The sequence below is a fragment of the Apostichopus japonicus genome, chromosome 3 (assembly GCF_037975245.1).
Source record: "Apostichopus japonicus isolate 1M-3 chromosome 3, ASM3797524v1, whole genome shotgun sequence".
NCBI classification, from domain to species: Eukaryota; Metazoa; Echinodermata; class Holothuroidea; order Aspidochirotida; family Stichopodidae; genus Apostichopus; species Apostichopus japonicus.
Window position 1 is genome coordinate 1,218,700 of NC_092563.1, and position 25,693 is coordinate 1,244,392.

Genomic DNA, 25,693 nt, shown 5'->3' on the forward strand with positions numbered 1-25,693 from the left:
CTTTGGTTTTCTTTATAAAATAAAACAAAAAAGAAAGAAATGTACCTTTGACAATTGCGCCCTCATTCAGCAAAGTTTGTTGTCAACGATACCTCAAGTGACGTGATCTTCTATTTAAGGTTCAATCAGTACTATGCCCGTGGCTAGGCTGATAAGGGAGCAGGGGGACGGGGCGTACCCACATTTAATCTAATGTGTCCCATATTTGCCCAAACTAATATTGTTTCCCACTATTTTATTTGTAACGATGGTACAAGCACACCACCGCGTTGTTTGTACAAATTAGTATGTAGCCATAAAATCCGCTATGGGTTATGGTTCATAGCCTATTATATAGCAGATTCGATGGCTTGCTAAATCAGCGCATTTTATCATCGTAATTTCCAGTGACATTAACATTGTGCCCTTTATCTTTTGTTGAAGTCCATCCCCTGCAAAATCATACACAAATTCCTGGCCAATAACCATTTCTGAATATGCATTCCATTTGTCCATTAATACCAAGAAAAGAAAGGGTAACAACCGCTGTGTTTGTAATTTATTCAGACTCTCACACAAAATCGAAAGACAGAAAAGGTTTTCATTATTTCATTCATTCACATTTTCTCAGTCAAAAATTCAAACAGATTTTAAAAAATAGAGACTTTTTACATGAAATCCTGTCAAGGCCAGAGCTGAATTGATAAACAACCCCCTCCCCCACCCCAAAAAAAAAATTGATAACAGAGTTAACATTAAAAAAACATCAATCAAGCAAGATGATGCTATAAACCCAATAAGGACAAATATCAATCTGTAAGTTTACCCATCATAAGTAAGGCAAGCAGCAATCATGATATTTCAATTAGGTGAATAGAAAGTGTACCCATGTATTGAATGATCTATGAAAAGTGTCCACAAAGTTACCAGAGAAGCAAACCCAACCATCATCTCCTAATTTGACAAATGTTGTTGCTTAAAAATAGCACTTGTGGGGGAGGGGGTATGGGGCTGCCATTTTGTCAATGTGTGATGTCATAGTGCCACAGGGTGTGGGGTTGAAAACTCTTTCTCAGCATTATGTCATGTTATAATATAGAATATTTAAGATACAGCATTAGAAATTTCATCGCAATTACAGAAACAAAACAGAATAAGAGACCCAGTACAAAATGTCACCATATATGTGGCTCAGTGATGTCATAAGGCGACTTCTACAGTGTTTGGATACAAGAAGTGAAATAAAACTGACAAACACAATAGTTCCCTACTTCAACAAATATTCCCACCAAAGAACTAGGATGCCAACAATGCATTTATTACATGAAATTCATGTTATGAAGTATGAATAGACAATTTTTAATTTGTATCAGATTTGCCATATCATATACAGTGTGAACAGTCCTTAAGAATCTGTTTTGATGGCTCCAATTATAGCACGCTATAGCTAGGAAAGTTTTGAGATTACGTTACCGACCTGCCAGTCGTAAATCGATCTCAGGCTCTACAAATAGCCTGTATAGCCTCTTAACACCATTAGGCTCTTCGGGTAAACACTGTGTGGAAATATGTTCATGTCTACAGTGTAGTTAATCATACAGCATTCACACAAATACTGTCATACAAGGAAAAATATGTGGCAGGTGTTGCAGCCTAAAGTTGTATTAAAAAGGTCTTTTTAGGCAAGTCGATTACGTAATCACAAGTAACTTTTCCATGATAGCGAGCTGTAGTTGGGGTCTATACAGCAGACCTTTAAGACATTATTACATCAGAGTCTAGTCTGGTTGTTGGCAACCATAGATGGAGGACAATTACAAATAAGAGATGAAGTTAAGATTCCACATCTATTTGAGGTCTCCATGAAAGTGATTAACAAAGTTTGGGCTCTGGGTCAAGGGATGTACATTCTTCCCCACCACAAAAATTTGGATCAGGCCATGCCGGACTTTTTCAAAGGAAAAATAACGTAGAAAAACTGAAGAAAACGTCTCTTCCTCTATCTCGGCTTATGAAAATATGCTCAGAATTGAGTAAAAGAAGGAAATTTGTAACTTATGAATGCAAATAGAAATGTAAAATTGAAAATGTCCTTGATATATTACAACCTCGGAGCATGAATGATTAATGCTTGTGGTCATCCCCTTCATTATTCTATTGCAAATTTCTGTTTCAAGAAAACAAACTGACTGAGATCCAGATATACAAACATTAAATAGACATGTCAAGATACCTGTTTCAATTAATTATCATTTAATTTCTTATCATTTTAAGGAGAACTGCAAGGATAACTGCTTTAGTTTTTTTTAGTATCACCACTTAATAAAATTAATTTGTAATAATTGAATAGTTTTACACTATTTCTCTCAATTGTCAACATCTAAATGGCCTTTTTTCTCTCTGGTTTTCTAATACCCAAGGAATGTTCTTTTTTTCAGCTGTATTGGAATGTTATATTTATGTACAAACAAAGTGCAAATGAAACAAATTCTAAGATTTCCTTTAACTTAAGCTGTGCATATTTATACTACATGTTTGTGCCAGTTACTTTCAAAGCAGCACAAAACCATTGATATAGAACTAACATTAAACTGCGTTGTACGAGAATAGCATTTTTATAATACATGTTTGTGCCAGTTACTTGCAAAGCAGCACAAAACCATTGATATAGAACTTAAATCGAACTGCACTGTATGAGAAATGCAAAGATACCTGCTTTAGTTTCTTTTAGTAACACTTAACTGGATTAACTTATCAAAACATTGATATAGAACCCTGTAGGAGGGAGGGGGAGGAATGAGGGGAGGAAACATGTGAGGGTGATAACTAAGAAGATGTCACAAAGAATATGAAAGCCCAATCATGTCTGTATCTGTGGAAATTCAAAATCACAGCCAGTCAATTTAATATGAATTTCCCTTGACGGAAACATGCACAAACATGTATAATGAAAGAACGAAGCACCACTTTATTGTATGTGTTGATTCATATCTGGCTAACATCTCACACACACAATAATTGCATCACATCAATACTTCACAGCACCATAAACTTTTCTTTCTTATGTAAACACAAGAAAGTGGTCTTCAGCAATAACCTCCTACACAAACACAAACACAAACAAAACACAAAAAAAGTAGGAAAAAAAAGAGTAAAATAGAGAAAGAAAAAACAAATAATGGAAGCTCACCTTTCCATCCCTTCACTTTACTTTCTTCCAATTAATATCTGCACCTTGGAGAAATGACTCCCTTATCACATTTTTTATGAATCAGTGTATACCAACATATGACTACTGTTTATAGAAGTAGCAGGCCTAAAGTTATAGTTTTCCAACTAAACTACCAAGTCTAAAAAATGTTCACCACAATAAAAAAAAGAAGAAAAATAAACACCAATCAATTAAATATATTGGTTATAAATCTTGACCAGGTCATTCCCTGGACAAACACTTCAATCTGTACATCATATGCATGATTCGGACTGAGAAGATGAATTGCACAGCAGTTGTCGTTGAACATCAGAGAAAAATGTACACTCGTTCAAAGACTTCACTTACATATGGCAATGAAAACATGATGGCGAATCTTCTCCAACTCTTACATAAATATATTTACAGACACAAAATTAATGATGATGAAAAATATTTTCTGTCATAAATACAGGAGGACTACAAAGGATGTAAAGAATGGAAAAATAAAACAAAAAAATAAACCATCTTTGACTCTTACCTTATTTGACAGTCTTGCTCTAGATACTGATAAGACTAAGAGTTTTTGTTTTCCAATTTCAACAGACATTTTGGTAATGTCAACCACCTTTCGATAATTTCCCCAGACATATTATTCTGTTACGTTTGTGTAACATTTTGTGTTACATTCGTACATTTGTGGGTTTGCTATTAACAGAACAACAGCTGGTATTACTTACTTATATATGCCAGTTTAAACTTTCACTTTTATCAATACCACAAATACTTGGGATCCTTCAATAGCTCAGAAAGAATTACATTCCAGGGTCTGTAGTATTCTTCGACCACTGATCTCATCGATGGGGTCATAACTACTTCTCGATCGACCGCCATCTTGTTGACGTTCTTCACGGACCTGTCCACTATCCTGTTCATACTTTCGATGGTTAATGGTTCTGAGAAAAAAAATTAAACAGAGAGAAAAACATGCCACTCATGAAACTAAATGAATTATCTAGTGACTTGTAATGTAATAGATAGTTGGGGTTCAGGAGAGGTGTGGGAGAGGAGGGAGGGTGGGTGGGGAGGGAGGGCGTAGCAGACAGGCTCTATTGTTGCCAGATGTGCCTTGAGTGCACATATTCTGAAATCTCTCAAATCACCACCTCAGACTTTAAAAAATTATAATAACAAAGCCATGTAAAAAAATTCAAACTGATATCACTTCCCACATCCTCGAAAGGTATAGTTTTGCTTAGAGTAACCACTTTGCGTGTCACTGTGACCATGCAATGACATATATATTCAGACATAACTTGATCCCGGTCCATTGCTCTAAGAGATGTTTCCCTCAACGACCTTAATACTAGCTCCTAAAGGTGATTCCAAACTACATCATCCAACACAGAAAATTTTGTTGTCTCACGAATCCAATGTATCGTGTTGTCAGCTAACTTGTTATGACTTTTTGCATGTTTTGACTGCAGTATATTAAACTGTAATGTTCTTATTATATTTTCCTATCACTAGAATGTGGTAAATTCAACACAAAATGCCAAAATACTTAATTTATGTCACTGGAATGTGACAGTTAACTGCAATCAAAGAGAAAAGACTTAAAGCTCTTTTTAAAACCATTCATTTTTTCAGTTATTGATATCATACCCAATATCATTTGCATTTGGTTTATTCTCTTTATTCTCTTGTCAAGGTAAGACAGTTATCAAGTGGTATTAACAGAACACCAGTTTCAACAGTAAACAACATACACTCTATGGAAATGAAGATATGCAGGTTATATCAATTTCAGGGTTATTTCAGCACCCTTGTAAATATCCTGGAGAGATTTCCGGTGGAACTTCTTATTCGTGAATCGTGCGTGAAATCTGGTGATTCTCCCTGAAAATCTGGGATGTCTGGTCTCCATACTTGAGTACACAGCTGAGAGGAACAAAGGAAAGTATACAGGGACCTTGTTTTGTATCTTCATCAAACATATATTTTAACAGTCCTCAGGGATTTGGATATGCTGTCTGTTTGTGGCTTACCAAGATCTAAGTATCTTATTACTCCATCCAGTTCTCGAATGGTATTATTTTTCCAGTCCTCTAGTCTCAACACGTGGATGTTCTCCAGGCCGAAGGTTTCCACCCATTCCCGAAGGTAAATTGCATATTTGCCTTGATAGAGATGCTGAAAGGAAGAAAAAAAAGAAATTTGAGCAAACATCTAAATGACACCAAAGCTAGCTAAAAACTTGAGACCTCAACTTATCTTACCGTCATGGCTTTTGTCAATTTTCCTGTTGTTAATTCAATGCATCACACACACATGCACAAAATTCCACTCATACTTGTTTAAACAACCACACCCACCCACCAACTTGATAGCATAGGTTATTTGCACGTTTACACAGCAAGTCACCAAACATATAGTGGATAATAAAATGCCACTCTTCTAAGTTGTAATGGCATCAAATCTAGAAGCTAGAGTGGTACTTAATACAACAAGTAAAGGCAACACCAGGACAAAAATAACCCACTCCTCCACATACCATTACCTCTAATTTCCCTTGCAAGTTCTGAGTGCTCTACAGTTCTTTGAAGGCAAGAAAAAAAAACTCAACTGAATGTATGAAATTTAGTCAAAGGGGAATACTCACGTTTCCATACGGTGCAGTAGGAGAGCTTGAGCCATGTACAAAAGCACAGTACCTAATAGTGTGCTGCTTCTCACACGCAGCCGCATTTTTCACCATAGAGTCAAAGTAAGCTTTGAAGGAGATCTTCTTGTAACGATCACCAAGCATGTAAGTAGTCCACAACCTTTGAAGCCAAAAAAAAAAAAAATTAAACAAAAAAAACAAAAACAGGAATATTGCATTATAAGGCAATAGCATAACAAATATAGCTGTGTGCAAAGAACAATAGTTTTACCCAAAAGACAGGGGGTAAAAAAGAAAGATCATAAAATATTGTTACAATTATCAAATATGTTTTAGTGTTGTTAATCTTAACTTTAAAATGGGAAGAGAGAAGGGGCAGTGTTCACGTATTCAAATATACAAACTTCAAGCTCCTTTTGCAAACTTTCTTTCACCGTCATGGATAGGCTGTTAACAAAACAGTTCACAACGATTTATCGAAACATACCCTACAAGTTTTAGCAGAAGTTAAATAGCAAGTTCACTTTCAGGAAAAAGAAAGATAGGGAAAAAAGGAATTCCAAAACCAAAACATGGGTGTGAGATGAAGCAGCTTAAAGAGAACACATAAGAATAAGGTTTTTGTTAGTTTATCATCAAATTGACAAATTGCATCAGGTAAACTCACTTGACTCAATTGCCTTTAAGGTTACTGTAATGACAGGGCTAATTCCTCCCCCCCCCCCTCTCTCACTAACTGTGTAATATGTTACAAATCAGTATTAAAACAAAGGAATCCAGCGAGACAAATCTTCACATTGAAGTGACATCAGATTTATTTGGCACAAATCTTTGACTGACAGAAAATGAACAGGACAAATGCAGATAGGTCATGATTCAGTACTAAGATGCATGGGTAGGGGTAAATGGAGGGTGGGGGAGGGGACCAGAGCTGTATATAAAATGCAGTAAGTCATCATTCCCTGATTGTGGAACCAAATTCAACATCTGACACAGTTGACACAGAACCACAATATATATTTCTTGTCATTTTGGTGAAGTGGTCACCACACATGTCTGACACTATATTTTTAATTAACTAAACTACTTAAGACTTTACTTAACTAATTTTTACTTTAACTAAAACTAACATATTGCACAAAGAAAGACAGCTCTGTGTATCTATGTAAAAACTAAGACTGACCCGCTTTAGTTAAACAAAAGGTTCAGCATCTAAGAATTATTCCAAGACTTAGCTTCCCATGAGTTTTGTTGTGATGGGAGGTGGAAGGGAAGTGTAAAGTAAATATAACAGCAGATTGACCTACAGATGATGAAAATGTAAAAATTTGAAAGAGTAACACGGTATTTGGCCGCAGTAACAACAGAGTTCAGCTTGAAAACCAGGCTAAAGTAACAACAGAGTTCAGCTTGAAAACCAGGCTAAAGTAACAACAGAGTTCAGCTTGAAAACCAGGCTAAAGTAGCAACAGAGTTCAGCTTGAAAACCAGGCTAAAGTAGCAACAGAGTTCAGCTTGAAACCAGGCTAAAGTAACAACAGAGTTCAGCTTGAAAACCAGCCCAAGTAACAACAGAGTTCAGCTTGAAAACCAGGCTAAAGTAACAACAGAGTTCAGCTTGAAAACCAGGCTAAATTAACAACAGAGTTCAGCTTGAAAACCTACCGAAGTAACAACAGAGTTCAGCTTGAAAACCAGCCCAAGTAACAACAGAGTTCAGCTTGAAACCAGGCTAAAGTAACAACAGATTTCAGCTTGAAAACCTACCGAAGTAACAACAGAGTTCAGCTTGAAAACCAGCCCAAGTAACAACAGAGTTCAGCTTGAAAACCAGCCCAAGTAACAACAGAGTTCAGCTTGAAAACCAGGCTAAAGTAACAACAGAGTTCAGCTTGAAAACCAGGCTAAAGTAACAACAGAGTTCAGCTTGAAAACTGGCTGAAGAAACAAAATAGTTAAACTTACTTGTCGACTGGATTCCTGAGAATGGCAGTTATTTTAGCCTTTGGCTGCAGAGTATGTATCAAATCAGCCAGATATATTGGAGGTTCTCGTGCATTTGGAAAATGCTTTTGCCATTTAAAATCTGCCAGACCCCAAAGGTTTGATATAGATGCATCTCCTGTTGGTCAACGGAAGAGGCAAAGGTTTTTGAGTGTACTGCTGTTATTCAGAATGATGCAAAAGTTCAACGACTTTAATAGGTAAAATGAAAAGACAACAGATCATGAGAGCAGACTCTAGCCTAATAAATACTTCATGATGAGAGGGAAACTTATAAATGTAGCTTTACTCAGGCAAAACTGAGAAACTTATAAATGTAGCTTTACTCAGGCAAAACTTAGAAACTTATAAATGTAGCTTTACTCAGGCAAAACTGAGAAACTTATAAAATGTAGCTTTACTCAGGCAAAACTTAGAAACTTATAAATGTAGCTTTACTCAGGCAAAACTGAGAAACTTATAAATGTAGCTTTACTCAGGCAAAACTGAGAAACTTATAAAATGTAGCTTTACTCAGGCAAAACTGAGAAACTTATAAAATGTAGCTTTACTCAGGCAAAACTGAGAAACTTATAAATGTAGCTTATCATATTTATGCATATCTTATATGTACTGGGGTACTTCCCACCAAGTTTGAAGAAAATCGTCCCAGCTGCTTAGGAGGGGTTATTTGACACAAAATTGGACTCACACACAAACTTACAGACACATGAACAAACACACACAGACAACCACACACACGGACACGGTTTGACCCCTCCCTCAGTCATGGACTTCTAATCACCCTGGGATATCCCACCATGGGTGACCCCCTGAGAGTAGCTACTCAGGAAATTTGCCAATACCATGGCAACTGTTGCTATGGTAACTGATATAGCTACATAGCAATATAGGAATTTGTGTTCATTTTTCACCAGGATGGCTTTAGTCTACACTGTATGTTCTTCTTTGATTAGTCAATAACAACATTTCCTTTGGAAGATCCTTCTAAACAATACAACAAAATTATTTAAAGTAAACAAATTCTTTAAGTAACCACCTCATGATTACCTACCAAATACAAGTTTGGAATTATTCTTAAGTTGGGTTATTGCTTGGTCTGATATGAAATTGTAGTACCATTGGAGAGAGCGATCATGGCCTTCTCCTGTGATATTGCGAATCTTTAATACTGAAAAGAGAAAGAGAAGTGAAAAGAGATGGAAATCAATAAGTCAATGAATTGAACAGGTGATGAAAAGTTTCAAAAAGAAAAAGAACTTGAAAAGAGTAAACAACAGACAATTTTTTTCTTTCATGCATGCATTCTCTATCAGATTGTCTCTTGGTCACAAGTTGTCGTAGTAATAGATAAGAAAATTCCTACCACCCTTCAACCCAGATACGGCCAGCAATTTCAAACAAGACACAAACACCGGTTTGGATATTTACGAGTGAAGGGCTTACCTGTCTCTCCACAACCTTAGCTCACTCTATGGTGCATATTTGGGAAGTGGTAACATCTTTTGGCACTGTACACAAATGATTCATTCCATACTCCCCCTATCAGCCAAAGGCATTTAAACCTGATATTAATATAAAGAGGAGGGACGAAGGAAGATCATGTGCAAAACACTTGCTACACTTCCTTTCTGGCCTAGGTTGAACTCATAATGCAAATACCTTCATTTGTAACGTTTGTGATCATTTATACATGCTTGTACCTTCTACAGTACGAAATAAAATGAAGCGATTTATACCAGCACAAACAATTTATAGTTTGATCTTGATTTTATGAAGTATGTTGAGTGATAGACAATGTGCACTCCTCACCCACTACTGTATACTTCATAAACTTACAGTTGTATTTAAAGACCAACAATGGAGACTTTTCGATGAACACAAAATCCCACCATTTTGCATGTATGTAATCCTTAACTCACTCCAATTACATTGCTGTAATTAACTTTACCAATTTCGGACGTTAAATACGTGAAAAATGGAAAGAAAAGTCAGCTTTTTATGAAACCTGTTCAGACATTCCTGAAACATTCCGAAGACATCAGGTGACCATGTGACGTCACTGTTTGTATACCTCACTCACAACAATACTTTTAGTGTGTAAAGTTGTATACTTGAGCTGCCAAAAACATCAACGATATTACTCCTTTTCGACCCAAAATGCCACAATTCTGTGTTGTTGGAGGTTGCAGTTATACCTCATCCAACAAAAGCATCAGCTTTTTTAGATTTCCGAGTAAAAGAACCGACGTAAAACGCCGCAGACTTTGGATCAATTTTTGAGATCCACGCGGAAAGATTTTTCAGCACCCGGAGTATCTCATGCCCATGAGTCCACATGCATGACCCTGCCTCTGTGTAAGCTGCAAATGTCTCATTCTGCGAAAGTTATATTCTGTCGATAGCTGTGTCAGACCATGGCCGGACATAGCTAATGTGAAATTGACCGTAAACAAGCTCTGGACGTCCTTACATGTAACATTATATCACGCAATTGACAGCATCATATTTACCGTAAGAGATGACCGTGTATATACCGTGCCTATAGGGTAGCAGTACATGTATGGCTCACAGCATGTGTAAATAGTCTGGCTATAGGATTTCATCGCATTTATCTATTTCCTTTGTTGTATTCCAGTATCGTGAGTTTGTGATACATTGTGTTATATTGTCCGTTACAGTGGCGTAGGAAGGTACTTTTGTGTGGAGGGGCTGAAGACTGATGGCCGTCCTGGGGGAGGGGCCTAAGGGGAGGGGGTGTCCCCCTCCCCTTTGGAATTTTTGCATTTCCAGGTGGCCTCAGATGCAATTTGGTGCAATATAGCACACTTAAACACCTACTCCATTTTGTAAACTTAATTTTGTATTTTCACCTGGCTTTAGATGCTATTTGGTGCTCCAAATGAGATTTTTTTCTCATTTGGAAATGAAAAAGGGGTTTTCTGACTTGCGAAGCGGGGGGGCGGAATGATACTTCCGCCCCTCCACATTTTTCACTGGGGGGCTGGCACCCCCCCAGCCCCCCCCGGTTCCTACACCCTTGGTCCGTTATGTTTATTCCGGCATCTGCATGGTCCAAGGAGTTGAATAAAAGGGTTCTATCTAGCGAACGGACGTTTTATTTCGTTAGTGACTGTCTTGTGATTGTGGGATCGTGGTCATTTTTTGATGGGTTATAATAGGTTTTCGAAGTTTATTTTTTACACATGTTGATTATGGGTATGTAAACTCCCTAAATTAATGGAAAATCCCCCCAAAAAAATTTGCCTCCATAGTTGGTAAATAATTGAGGCAGTCAATATCTTCTCCTTTTGACAGTAGACCTAGCTATGACCATATTTGTGAGAGGGAAAAAAGCCAAGCGTGTTGTGTGTTGGAGGCAGAGAGCAGTCAATAGGTGGCGCTCGTCATATTTGAGAGTTGGGTCACTTGTATTAAGTCACGTCACCCATGTACCTCCTTAGAGAGACCCAATGTCGTAAGTTTTCTTAATTTTGCATCGAATTAGCCATTTCATTTGATTTCTATATCATCAGTCTTTAGTTGTGGCATTAGTGTGCTGTATTGTTTGTTTTCCTGTTCCCTAATAAGATTGTTAACCTCGAGGCATTTAACTTTTGGTATATAAGTTTGTTTGGGACAGGAGCCTAGGCCTTAAAGGAATGTACATTTTATATTCTTGGAGGTTTAAAGAGGCCATGACACGAAAAATCCAACTCATCGAGAGTAACTTCCTCTGAATCTATGAGAAAATCTATGTTCAAAACTATCCTCAACACCTTGAAAACCTCAAGGACTAATTAGTAATTAACGTTTTAATATTCACATCCGAAAATAGATATCTGAGAATGCGATTTCACAACAAGACAATGATGACGTCATGTTAGGAACACACGTGCAAAGCCCAGGCATGTATCGGATGCGCGACGATCATACCGTTCCATATACAGTACACGCACATTTACACTGAGAGCACAACCACTGTATTACCGTCTATATCGTTAGAAATTTCAAGTTTGTTTTACAACTGTTGTAAACTATCCGAGAGAAATGCCGGTCCGTTGTGTTGTTGGGGGCTGCATAAATATCATTACCCATGCAATTAGCCTTCATCCATGGCTGAAGGACGAAAAAAACACGGCGATTATGACCAAGTTAGTGCACAACACCAGCGCCGATTTCACTGGGCCTAGCCAGTATGCAGCTCCGAAGGAAGCGAACACTTCACGGAAGCATACTACGATCCCTCCTTTTTGTTATGAAATTAAACAAATGGACTTTAACGGTTCGACATAAAAGAGTCATTCTTCTGTCAAGTAATCCACAAAAAACTACTCTGAAGACCAGATCGGGGAACAGGAACCTCCAATGGGCCAAGTGGCGATCCTTAGGAGGTAGCGCGCCGAGCACTAGTAGTACTATAGTATTAGCGTTACTACACTGAAGTCGCAATAGACGAAGAGATTTTACTGTATCATCTAAATTAACACCCCCTTCATTGCTCTATTGTATACTAATAAGCTATGAGGTAAGCTTCAGAAGCGATGGGTTACATCTTCTTGTGAACAAATCTCAGTGCCCCAATTTATTTCTGGAATATGCTGGATCAGTTAGTTATAGCAATAATTTCTTATTCCTATTCCAGGAAAACCATTTTTTATTTTGTGGAGGGAGTGGGGGTAATGGGGATGGGTCAAAATAGGTAGGTAAAAAGATTTTATTCCAAAGGGTGTTTAATTAAATCTCAAAGCGATTTATTTTAAAGTCACAGAGCCAAAAATTTACACAACATAGTTCAAGTGTTAAATCATTGAACAAAATTTATTCAATATCAGTTCTAGACAGTCATTCTGGACAATCTGAACTAACATGAACAACAATCATTGTATTATATGACATAAAAGTAAAACTGTACTTTCCATAAACATTATCATTCTTAAATTACACTAATGTAATTTGTGACATCAAAGGAGGTTAAAAGAAAACAACTTACATGAATTTTTTGGCTTTAAGCCTACAAAGCAGTTGCATGTCCATCGCTATCAATCGTTGTTATGACAAATTAATTAGAATAATCCAGAAGCAAATACAATAAAGGGTTATTTAAACCAAGAAACACTGCACGAAGTAACTCACATGCAAAAATGTTACACAAGCACGACGACACGTACAACACTGATGGGCAATGTGAAACACAGCATCACACGCATTAAAACAATCGAAGACCATTAACAGGGTGTACAGCTGAGTTTTTGAAGAAAGACTACAAAACAAACCAACTGCTGCTGAAGAAACAAAGTCTAAACATTCAAGAGTTCTGCTGCCTCCATTGGTCTTTATTATGACTTTTCTGTTAAATATCATTGGTGATATGGATATTTTGGCTTCCAGATTAAAGGTGCGAATCAAGGTCTGGGAGGTAAATGCCCCTAAAAAGGTCAATGCCCGCTCCCTTATGCACATATTATATGACATCACTGTCACGCCAATACTTGTGTCCAAATGCTTCAAAACATGCCTTTTCTTTCATTGTTGATGTTGGGACTGGAAAATAACCTTTTCATCCTGAATTAAAAGTCTTGAATTTTAATATATCAACACTGAGGGAACCCTGACGGATTGATAATCCAACACAATCGTAGTTTAGAAAAGGTGTTTCTGGAGGAATTTCTCAACCAAGGCTTCCTATACAATGAGTTTTCTCCTGGCAACTTGAATCCAGTGTAATGACCATTGGCTGGAAAATCACTTCTGATCCTTTGGACTGCACATGATGGTAGCACAACCCTGACGTGTCTTGCTAGGAACCCCAAGTATCATTGAACCTGTTGACCGTAGGCTATGTATCTGTACTGCCTGGGAAAAAATTTATGAAAGTTCAAAATGTATTAATGTTGGCCTTGATGTCCACAATAACAAGCAGGCATACAATGTACAGTTATGGTTACATTTGTTGTGATTTTACACCTTCCATGTATCATGAAACATTCTTTTGTTTCAGAAAATTGATTTGCAAAACTCCAGGCCAAAGTACTAGCCAAGTAATAATGAGTATGAAATAACACATATGCCTACCTAGCATGGCTGCATAATGCAACTTACATCCCCGAGCCAAACTTTCAGTAAGCAACCAACCCTACTAGTACTACACACTCTACATATGGGTTGTAAGTTACCGTAACACAACGCACAATACGGTTTAGGGTGTTCCGCGAATTCCAACAACACATGCACAAAATGGACTAGATTTTGTTTTTAAATGCTTCGTTAATAAATTCTTACCACGTTGTATGTTCCTTGCAATGTTTTCGAACGGATTTCTTCTTCGATATGTTGTGGAGCTTCAATTTCGGCTCGTTTAGCAGGCTCGAACTGATACGGTTCTAACACCTCCGCTCCACCCTCAACGTTCGGTTCAATATTGGAATGCCGCAATTGGTTCTGGATCCGCCATTTCACAGGAAATTTTGATTTGATATCGCACTTGTGATCGGTGTTTTGTTTAGTAACTACTAGTGGTATGTGTACTTGTCTACTGTGTACGTGAATGGTATGTTCGGAGGATTGTAAGCAGCGACAACAAATGTGTTCAAAACGTGACGTCACATGACGTCATGCGAATCGGAAAATTTTCGAGTAAACAAAGTTTCAAACGCCGAAAAGGGTAAATTCATTCTCAATTTTCGACTTGAAAAATCAAGTTTTAAACTGGCAGATTGGTTGATACATGTTCTAGAGAACATTCTTTGATGGATCCCAAAAATATAGGACTTTGAAATTTTCGTGTCATGGCCACTTTAACAGGATCTGTCCAAGTGGGAAAACTCTATAGACATATTGGGTTTCCAGTTTCAGTTAAATTATGACTTCATGCTGTTAGCTCATGGCCAGTGTCTATTGTGAATGTGAAGATTACTTCTGCTTCATTTAATTGCTATTATGATGTGAAACCACAAGTCTGATGGTGATTTAAGTCATATTAAAACGATTGGTAACTAGTCAAATGCCTTAAGTTTGCTCAGAATTTGGTAGATTTTGAATATCCTATATGTTTATTTTTTTCAAAAAGTCCTAAAGAGAAGCCAAGTGCTATAAATTTTCTACAAGACAAAAGTTGAGTCTTTTAAAAGAAATGAACTTCCTGTCTGCCCTAGTGTTTGAGTTGACAGCCTACTGTACTCTGGTGGTTACTAAGGCAGCAGTGGCTGACAAGTTAGAAATAATCAATATTTGGAATTGTGTTTCTCACACTTGTGATCGGTTAAACATTGAGGTGTATAGATCAATTTGTCTAAAGTCACACTTTTATTCTCATTACATTTAGCATCATAATTTTCAAGCCTCATGATTGCACACAATCTCCACGGTTTAAGCAATCTTTCTTGGTACTATGTGTGTTGTAAATAACCACAGAACCATAACCTTTTACTTTTTCTTTTGTCAAAATTGTCGCCCATTCCCCAGGGATGGGAGTGGATGAAAATTCCAACCCAAACCCACCCTGTGTCCTGGTTCGTGTAAAACAGTAGGGAAAAGGACACTACTTTCTACCGGTCGACTTCCCCCTCACCTCCCCTTCCCCCTCAACTCTGTTAAATTGAACTTACTGAGTGGTTTATGCAATGGCAATGATGTGTATCCAAACCTTCTCCAGGCCCACCAATGTGGTTCTTTAGCTACAGGTAAGACATCTGGATGCTGCACAAGTTTGTCCCATAGATCCGTAGTTCCGCACTTGTAGGATCCGATCTGATAGAAATACGGCAGACATCTCAAACTTCCTGCATCCTCCCAACATGGATTGCGATATTTAGATGAAAAATTGCTCTGAATATGATCAAACAGCTTAAAGGAAAAAAGGAAAAACAAAATGTTGAGACAATGTAAATAATTGTCATTTTGTTTACAGTGATTTTAGCAGAGATAGAAACAGATTTCAGGGACATTTTCCAATTCATAGTTTCGTGCTGTGAACATACAAAAGCACTTAATACATCAATCTTGGTCTCTTTCTTATCAAATGCTCACAATAATACAGTAACCAGAGTCACCTGAACTTCAACACTAAGTACGTTAGGTAACAAAATCTAGCCTGGGGGTGGTCCGTACTCTGTGGGGTGTTACCCAACTTAGCTGAGTTGCCAGATAAGTTTTGGTGGGTCAAGGGGTTTTCCATATGTTAGAATCTACAGTTTTGGAGCTTGCTGATGGAGATTAAATTTGTTATTATATTACTTTTAACATTAAGGCCTTAGCCCAAGCTAGCATTGATGCATTCTGAGCTTCGATTATGAGTTGGCCAAGGTTGGGTAACCGTTTGTCCTTATCAAAGATCCCGGTCATGGGCCTAAAAGTTTGTGGACTAATTATCTAGCATACATTATATATGTTGCATGTCAGAATTTCATTAGAAGAAACATGCCTGGTACTTACAAGTGTAGGCTCAGCCTTAACACTTCTAGCAAAAACACATACTGTATGCTGAACATACAAGTGCACTAGATCTGAGCCTGGAGAGACAGAGTGCTTGGATTGTGAGGAACAGGTAAGGGAGGATTCCTCATGGCAGTGAAGGAGATTAAAACCCATTATGGCCAGTCCTAGACCTATAAATATCAATTTCTTCCTCAAAACATTTTCCTATATAATAGTATAAAATGTTCACCAGTCTACTGAACAAACAACAACATACAAGGTTAGCATACGGACCACACAAGTAGATTAAGAAATTAATCATCAGACCATGCAACATGCTGTAGGAATTGAAGTCATTATCAACTTCCCATAATTAAATTAGATACATACAGACATGCACTGAGAATGATATTTCTTACCTGTCCCCTCAATATATATGCACTTTCCCCATCTACCTAAAATCCTCTAACAATGGTAGGCACTGCTTCATCTTCCTCCCTGACACATAATTTCTGAAGTCTCACAGGAATTGTTTGTTGGAATGTCACATAGAAGCAATTGACCAAACTCTGTATTAAATCCATCCTTTCATAAGGATGGAACCTATATTTACCTACCTCAGGCAGAAATGGCTTCCATTGATCTGGTGGAAGTCTACCAGATGAGGCATCCCCGGCTAGAGGTAACTCCCTCCTCTCATCGATTTGGTTCAACGATAGATTCTCGTGTAATGGCAGCGGTATATATGAGTCGTCGGGCCAATAAATGTACAGACATACACCCACTATGGCAAATGTAAGAATTACTACGTTAAACTGTTTTGACTGAAAATGAAAAAAATATGTGTGTAAATCAAACAGTTATTAATGGTCATCAATAACAGTGTGACTAAATCAGGCTTCTGCCAGTCAAGATATTTTGGAATCATTAACGCATCCAGCTACTCCGGAATGACCAAAAGGCTCACCAGATATATGAGGTTTGGAAAGAAATGTCTTATACGTTATACCATGATGCTGTCAACTTATATGTATATGGTTGCAACTGTAATGTGACAATTACACACAGCATATTATGAAGGAATCTAGTACATGTATCATTGTACACTTGTACTGATGTTTCACTATGATCATCATCATCATCTTTGTAATTCAAAATTTCATTTTAATAGTTGTAAACTGATCTACATGAAATGAACATCATATATGCGGGCGATTCCATATGTGTCGTACGACACACTTCTGAAACATTTTCTAATTCACACTCTTAATTGCTAATGATGTTCCATATTTTTGATAGTGAGGAGGGAGGTTGTACCCTAAGTATACTAATCATAAGCACATTTAAAGTTTTCAACATTCTTAGTGGGAAATAATTTGGGATTTTTTTGGGTTTCTTTAGGGATCGTTTTTTGGCTCCATATTTTTCTGTGTAAGCACAGCACAGTAGTTTTTCCCGCCTTTTCTCACACAAACCTCCATACAGGGTCCCTATACAATTTTGTCAATCTATCTGAATGTACTCCTATCACAGAAAATACACAAAAGCAGCAGGGACCATCTAGTAAATACTGTAACAATTTCTGCGCAATTTTTCAGCCAGGGACTCCAAATCTCTCAATTGCTCGCGTAGTCCGTTGGACGCAAACTTTTTTAATACAAGAGAAACAAACCCCAAGTACACGCACTCACAATTAGACCTATGCAAAACATAACAAAATACATTTTTGAATGAACATCTTTCTGACTGTGTACCTGGGAGCAAATTTGTTTTCTCTAGTAATATTACTGGTATGTGACAAGAAGGCCTTAAGTAGAATGTTATGATATTTGTTTGCACACATACGAAAGCCTATACCACAAACTTAGTTGTAAGTGTGTGTCCTTGATGCAAGCAGTTTGAAGATTTAACGTCCCTGATTTTGCGTCCCTGGCTGAAACATTGCATCCCGGATGCAGAATCCTGCATTTGTAACAATGCTGGAACATACAAAATTTTACAACACAGTCTTGTGGACTTTTGTGGTTCACATCGATTAAGTGTTTTGCTCACTGTGGGATTTTGAAGGCTCTGGGAATTTGCTCTTTACATGAGCTAAAACGGTTATTTTGGTATGAAAATTTAGTCACATTTTGTCTGTCTCATAGAAAATAGTTTGGTCCCTCCTGGACATTTGATGACCCTCCCCTTAATGATCTAAATGTGATTAAGTTCTTGTTTATGGTTGATGAGTAAATACTAAAATGTACTTTTCCTGTTTCATAACTGTTCAAAGATATATTAATTAGGAAGTATAACTTTCAAATCTCTAATAAAACAATTTCAATACTGTCATTTCTATCGATTCCTTCCCTTACGCACCAAAATGGCTCTAGTTAATGATATCGTTGAAATAGTTTATTTTAATTTAAGGTGAATGAATGAAAATAGCTTAAATATTTCACCATTGTTTGATTTCTGTGTTTAAATGATTCTGATAACCAGGGTAAATTTAATGGTGTTGGTCAGTGAGCACTGCATTGTATAGCATAACTAACACTGAAAACATTTATGCCAGAGGCCATTGTTGTTTAGTTTTATTTGGCATAAATACTAATAGAATTCAATTAATCACTTTCTGACAACAAAATATGCTAGAAAAAAAAATGATGCTTGCAACTTCCAGTTGGAGGTATTTAACTGGCACCTTACAGACATTCTGTTAAATTCAATTAAATTCTTCTCAAAGTTTGGGAATACAATCGAGGATCAAAGTATCTATCATTTGTATTTTTGAAAAGTTTTTTTTTCTTTTTTAACTACTGTGGAACTGGCAATTTTTATACACAACAATTAATTGAAGGTATACAGTAAACCAAAAAAACCTTCCCGTAACAATTATCAATAGTACTTATATTAGTGCTGGAAAGGTCGGGACTAGTCACATACTGTTCTTGTTCTACTATCCAAGCCACAATAAACTACAGTAGTTATAATTTGATACAACAATATAGATTTTTTGGCAAGAAATTCTCAGATGGTAAAATGACATTGTTTGTTATAACCAGTACCATCCATGGCAGCTGTGTTGGTAAATGTAGAACAGAGTTGGTCAATGAAGTACAGGAACTCTACTGTACATTTCAATGGTTAACTGTGAATTTCACATTCATGCCTGGCTAATTTATAACAGCTGCTTTTATCTCACAATTTGAACACAGACAACTTTGGATAGAATATGACTGAGAGCTGTAATAACCTGCAATCAATACCGATGTACAATCAAATACTTTGTGGGATATATACCAGACTACCAGTCACACTGTATACAACAAATTGTATATTGGGTTCAATGAAAGTTAACTTGGAACATAAATGTTTTAATTCCAATTTAGTGACAAAACTGATTAAAATATAGAGTACATATCTCCCTCCCTTCCTCCCCCCACCCCCAAAAAAGAAAAAGAAGCTACTGTATTACAGGGAAACCTATACATGAACAATGTGTGGACAAGGCTTCATAAGAGATTTTATACAAATTTCATTATATTGAATTAGGCTAAATTAAGAATAAAATGTTTCCTGTCCCTTCCAGCATCCTTTTGTCATCCCGCTTCCCCCTCCCCCTCCCCTCCCATTTTTTGGAAAAGGTAAAAAAAATGCTATATCAAATGTGATTAAAAATTTTGAACATTATTTAAGACATTCGCCAGGCAAAGACAGTAACATGAACTTTGAGGCCTAGAATGTACAAAATCAGTTTTTACTCACATAAGCCATGCTAAATGGAGTTGTACAGGATGAACAACTACTGTATTACCAGGTCACAAATCGCAAACAGTTTCATCCTACAATACTTAGAAATTCATCTTCTCTCTGCTGACGTAGATGCAAGCTCTGTGATGCACACCTGTTGCAATCGGAAACATGTCTAAAGTAAGTTGATCAGGCAATACTAATCGATGATTTAAATATAAAATTGTCAAAAACTCAATACTTAAATTATTCATACAATTGATCTGGTTCTCAGAAGTATAACTGTGGTACCAGATGGGATCTGTGTTTAGTACACTAAACACAGCACGTATACTGTGTTCTTGTTCTAACTTTTATCTGACATAAACTGATACTGTTTCACCAAAACTTTGGCAAAATGTTTTGTATGATAAAGAATGTTTCGTCTACTTTCCTTTTTCCAGTGGAGGGGGGGGGAGGGGACAGGAGGGGGGTGGGCACACAATTGCCCTCATGGGACATGGTGAAAGTTTTGTACCCATCTCCTTAGACATGGTGAGCAAAAAAAAATCAGAAAATCCTACATGCACATTGTCCACGTACTTTGTTGAAACATCCTATTACAAATAGGCCATAGGGGCCCCTATAAAATTCCCTTCAGAAGTTAACAAATTTCATGCGTTTTTTTTCTACACATAAGGTTCTATGGGCTGCAGTAACAAGTATCATACATGTACATACTGATTATTCGTTATCATGTTATGTTGCCCTAGACCTGTATATATTTTCCCAAATAATAAATAATAATGATTGAACAATGCATTTGAATCATAAGTCATTATGCTCAATTTATTTAAATCTTGATTCAAAACATCTGTACACACTGGATAATTAAGTATTAGCTGACCAAATGCAAGCAATTCCATGCGAGAGGAGCCATATCACTAAAAAAAATGCATGCAACTAAAACAAACTTGGTGTCAAATGAATTCACTTTAAGTCTACAGTATATATATAAGATTTAGTTTCAGAATTATTTTTTGGAAGCATTTTGGTACCTAAAATTAGGATGAAGTAATAATCATATTTTCATCCCAGAAATGTGATTTATTGTGATACGAAAGTACCTTCTATTAAAACATACAAAAAAAGTACAAATGCCATCAAGTCCTGGTAGATGAGAGTTTAGGTCATGAAAAACTGATTGGAATTTTTTTTTTCCATGCATGTTTTGTCTCATTTCAGTGATAATAAATCAGCTTTTAACAACAAAAAAACAGTTATAATTTTAGTTAATAAAACATGTAGTTTAAATGACCAACAATAAGCCTTTATTACGAGACGTATGTTCTCTTCATTTATTTATAAAAATTTGATGAAAATATGTCCTTCCATTACTATGTAGGTAACCGAAGGACAGAAACAGAATGACACATTTTATATTGATAAATTATGCAACATTTGTGGTCAGGGTTGAAAGAATGAAAACAAATGTATAAATACAGAAAGGTTAAGTATAGTTTGAATGTTGCTAAGTGCATTGCTTGGTGGTGGTTTGGTGCTTTTGGGTGTGATTGTTGTGCTTTACAACATCTCTCCTTGAACATTGAACCTCCTTCAGTGAACTCCTTACCAAAATAGTTTAAATTTTGCTAAGTGTGTTGCTAGGTGTTTGTTTGGGGCTTTTATGAGTGTGACTACGATGCTATTGAACCTGTTTATTATCATGGACTAGACCTCCAGCATTAAGAGGTGTGCTAAGTTGCAACAGTAAGCCTATATAGTGAATACCAGCTTGAGTCTCCATGATGATCAATACTCCATTCCCAATTTAACTTAGTAATACAGAAATACAGCACAGTACTGTATGCATACAACCAACTACATATATAAAGTGATATCTGAAGACAGTTGAGGAACCCGCGGTAGCTAGAGGACTTTTTAGTCAAAATTAAAGAAGCAAGGTTTACTTCCAGGAAACAGTCCAGCCACCGGAAAGGGATGCTTTTCTTTTGTTATTGCTACACCTGTACTCCTGGGAGGGTGATATGGTCAGGACTGTCGTATGGTGAAGTCTTTTCCCAGTCCACTGACTGACAATAGTTTTACTTTTCTATATAATTTCTGTTGATACTTCCAATTTGAACACTTATTGGTTTGTCTTCTGTACTCAGACTCTAACATCTGTCATATACTAGACTACTTTACTTTTAATTTTTTGTAACCCTTATGCATGCCCTCCTCACCCCCACCCCTCCCTCCTTGTCACTAGCATGAAGACAACTTTCAAGTTTTTCCTTCACCAGCTACTTTGTGTGCTGTGCTGTGCAGTCAGAACTTTCTTTAGCTACAAAATAGTTGTAACAAGATGAAAAGCTATGGACTGTAATATGCAATGTATCTATGTTATTTATGCATAAAAACTGGGGGGGTGGGTTTTATGTCAACATTTTACATGGAATTTTGTGTTCTTTTATTTAATTTTTAAAGTAGCTGTTATTGAGCTTGAAATAAAACATTTTCTTGAATATCATTAGTTATGCTCCCTCTATATTCTTTGATTTTACATTTCATTGTACTTTGAAGGAGTTTTCTTACAAGTATCGTTAGTGTAAAACAAACATTGTTTATGCAATTTATGTTATAAGTGTAAACCTTTTGTCCTTCCATTACATGTCCTTCCATTATCAATTATCAGTCACTTAAAGTCATTATATTTTTGTTTTAAAAATCAAAGGATTGCATTGATCAACTTTAAAATAAAAGAACCTTAATTAACTTCACAGGGTTTATGCCAAAACACTGTAAAGGTAAAAACCCATGTCCATTTTACCGCCCTTTGTTACCGAGCTCATCAATATTCATATTGAATGAAATGAAAAATATTCATACACACAAAGATGTGGCAATGGAACCTGATATTTTAAGTAATACAATGGCAACTTTGATTTGATGGAATTAAGGAAAATGTTTGTGATACACATTAGTCAAAATGTCCTTCCATTACCATGGAATGCCCAAAAATAGATGGTCATCCAGGTAGATATTCAATTTAAAGGCATTGAAGACTCGCCTCAAACCGTGTGCCGCGCTCTGAAAAAGTTAACTTTCCGTTGCTTGCAAGTGAAGTTTTCTGCTTGTTGCTACAAAATGCAGACAGTAATGAAACATGATACATTGTTATCTTTAGCTGAACCTGAGATGTCCATCGCTGTATCGTTTGTACAGTGTGCTGTGGGTATTGACCGCAGCTGTACTGACTGTACACTAGTGTCTAATTACCGACGGTAGCAAGCTGTGTGTATATTTCTGGGATCAATGGTGGTGTCTAACACTTCTGTTACACCTCATTCGAAACTAGGTCAGATTACCGGCATGAGACGTTTCTTTGTACGCGAGTCTTCACATCCTTTAAGCTTTCTAAAACTATTACATAGGTGGAATGAAATAATCTATTAGTAAAAGATACTGTTATGTCTGGCTAAATCCATGTCAGACTTACCTTTATCAATCCAGGTATGCATATGAAGTTTTACATAGCCATAACTTTTTTAGTTAGTCTGTTTCTGCATAGTTAAGGCCAAGTGTAACTTATTATTATTTAAAAATCTGTTGTCTAGAGCTGACACTCTGAGAGACCTATAGCTTAGGTCTATTGCTCAGGGGTTGAAGAAACTTAGGCGTCATTACGCTACACCTAAATGCGTGACTGTGGCGCACATCTGCCTAGCCTAAAGACCACAGTACTGGCTCTTAAGACTAGACCTGCGTTAGGACACGAAAGAACTAAGATCGATCTTTATTGTTGAAACACCTAACAACTGTTATTTTGAACAGACAATCAATACCTTCAGTTTTAGTTCAGGACGAGTCACGTTGGCCGCAGAAATAAAATAGGCTACACCAACTTCAGTACTTAAGTTTGACAAGACTAGGCCCTCATTCAGAATACTTTCACTAACGGTATGTTCTGACCGTTGACAAAGTTAATCAGGTACGAGTACGACCCAAATGAAAAACTCATTATCCGGCCGTACAGTTGTGGTTGATGGAGTCGATCGATAACAACAAGCCCCGAAAATGACGTCATCTATCTCACCGGTCACTATGTCCAAGGTACAGGTGATGCATAGGTCCCTTTGTGGGAGTGTCAGAACCGTAAAAGAAATGATATCATTGGCTAGTTTACACTAAGACAGTGGCGTAGCCAGACTTTTCCATCTGGGGAGGGGGAAAAGGGGGGGAAGGGTCTGATTGGTAGGGCAGACTAAGCTAGTACAAAAGACATACCAAACAGTTTGCATGACAAACTGTGGCAAATCGGGTATTGTGTCAGCAATGTAGGGTACTGATGGTCACCCTAGTTAGCTGACGTTTTATGTTATTTCCACATAGGTATTATTAACGATAAAACAGATCACTGAAAAAGTCATCAATAATTCTCTTTAAAAATCTGAATAGACTATGCTCTTTCTGTCAGTATTCAAAGATGATCAGCATTATATCTGACTTGCCTGGGAGTGTAACCACCCCCCCCCCCCAATCAACAAAATATGTTATCATTCCCCCTTCGGGCCCTTCTTTTGCACTGTCTAGGGCTCACTCAAACAGTCTAGCGAAGGTTAATTCGCCTATTCTGATGACTGTCTGCGAACTTATCGACGAATTTCGCGCCCTATGATAAGGTGACCATATTTTCGTGACTGAATTCGGGGACATTTATTGCGTGACTGATATGGGGAGGGGTTTAAGGGAAGGGGCTGTCCCCCTCTCCTTTGGAAAATTTTCAAGTGCCTAAGGTGCTTAGATGTAAAATGGTGATACTTTGAAGCACTTTTTAAATCAATTTTATTTTCAAAAATGTAGCTTTTTTAAATGAAATCCACTTACTACGCCACTGCACTATGATTACGTATTCAGTCAGCCTTGTTTTATGTTATCCAGACAGTTTTGTTTAAACACCGCTACGCCCTGTCAAAGTTCAGCCTTATTGTTCACTGTAGAAAAAACATGACCCAGAAATCCAGTCCACCCAGGTCCCCATGTACAACTTTCATTTTTACTTGTTTTTCCCCTCTAATCAGTAGTGTATACACTATATATAAACAATATACACTATATATATATATATATATATATATATATATATATATATATATATATATAGTTCAATTCCTGCTACTCCTTGTCACTTTCGGTGATCATGCACTGAAGAAGAGCTAGTTTTGCTCGAAAGCTCTGCAAAAACCAAACATTGGCTGTTTTACTTCCAATCACTTACCTAATTCAATTATTGTATCTCACTCGAGATCCAGCCTTCTCTAAATGCAGCATAGTTGTTTAACAGTTTTTCCGTTATTCCTATATATATATATATATATATATATATATATATATATATATATATATATATATATATATATATATATATATATATATATATTCATTTGCCTTTGTCGTTTACTTCCATTTCTTATAACGAAGTATGTTCAAAGTATCTCTTTCGAGATCCGGTTTTAGGAATCACAAATGATTTTGAGTTGGTTAGTATCATGTTTGATCTCTAGAGTAAGGCAAAATATGTCACCAACTTAACAGAACTAGTATTGTTCGATACAGGTTACAACTCCGACAGTGGAATTACGACCTTCCTTGCCGGTTTCGAACCTCTAGACATACAATCATCCTAGTGGTTAGGGTGTCCGCATATAAAGAGGGAGGCACGG

General features: G+C 36.9%; 1 protein-coding gene across 2 annotated transcripts; it reads right to left on the reverse strand.

The window, feature by feature from the left end:
- Window positions 1-525: 525 nt before the first annotated feature.
- Window positions 526-25,066, reverse strand: LOC139959294 (carbohydrate sulfotransferase 15-like). Of its 2 annotated transcripts, none has more exons than XM_071956802.1 (9): window positions 23,816-25,066; window positions 20,004-20,142; window positions 16,871-17,077; window positions 15,446-15,683; window positions 8,893-9,009; window positions 7,800-7,956; window positions 5,832-5,994; window positions 5,218-5,362; window positions 526-4,125 (listed from the first exon to the last, which is right to left on the reverse strand). In XM_071956802.1, the coding sequence occupies exons 2-9, from the start codon at window positions 20,010-20,012 to the stop codon at window positions 3,941-3,943; spliced, it is 1,221 nt and encodes a 406-aa protein (XP_071812903.1). In that variant the 5' UTR covers window positions 20,013-20,142; window positions 23,816-25,066; the 3' UTR covers window positions 526-3,940. The 2 variants fall into 2 exon arrangements, with proteins under 2 accessions (XP_071812903.1, XP_071812904.1); XM_071956803.1 differs by lacking the exon at window positions 23,816-25,066 and adding an exon at window positions 23,470-23,796.
- Window positions 25,067-25,693: the final 627 nt, after the last annotated feature.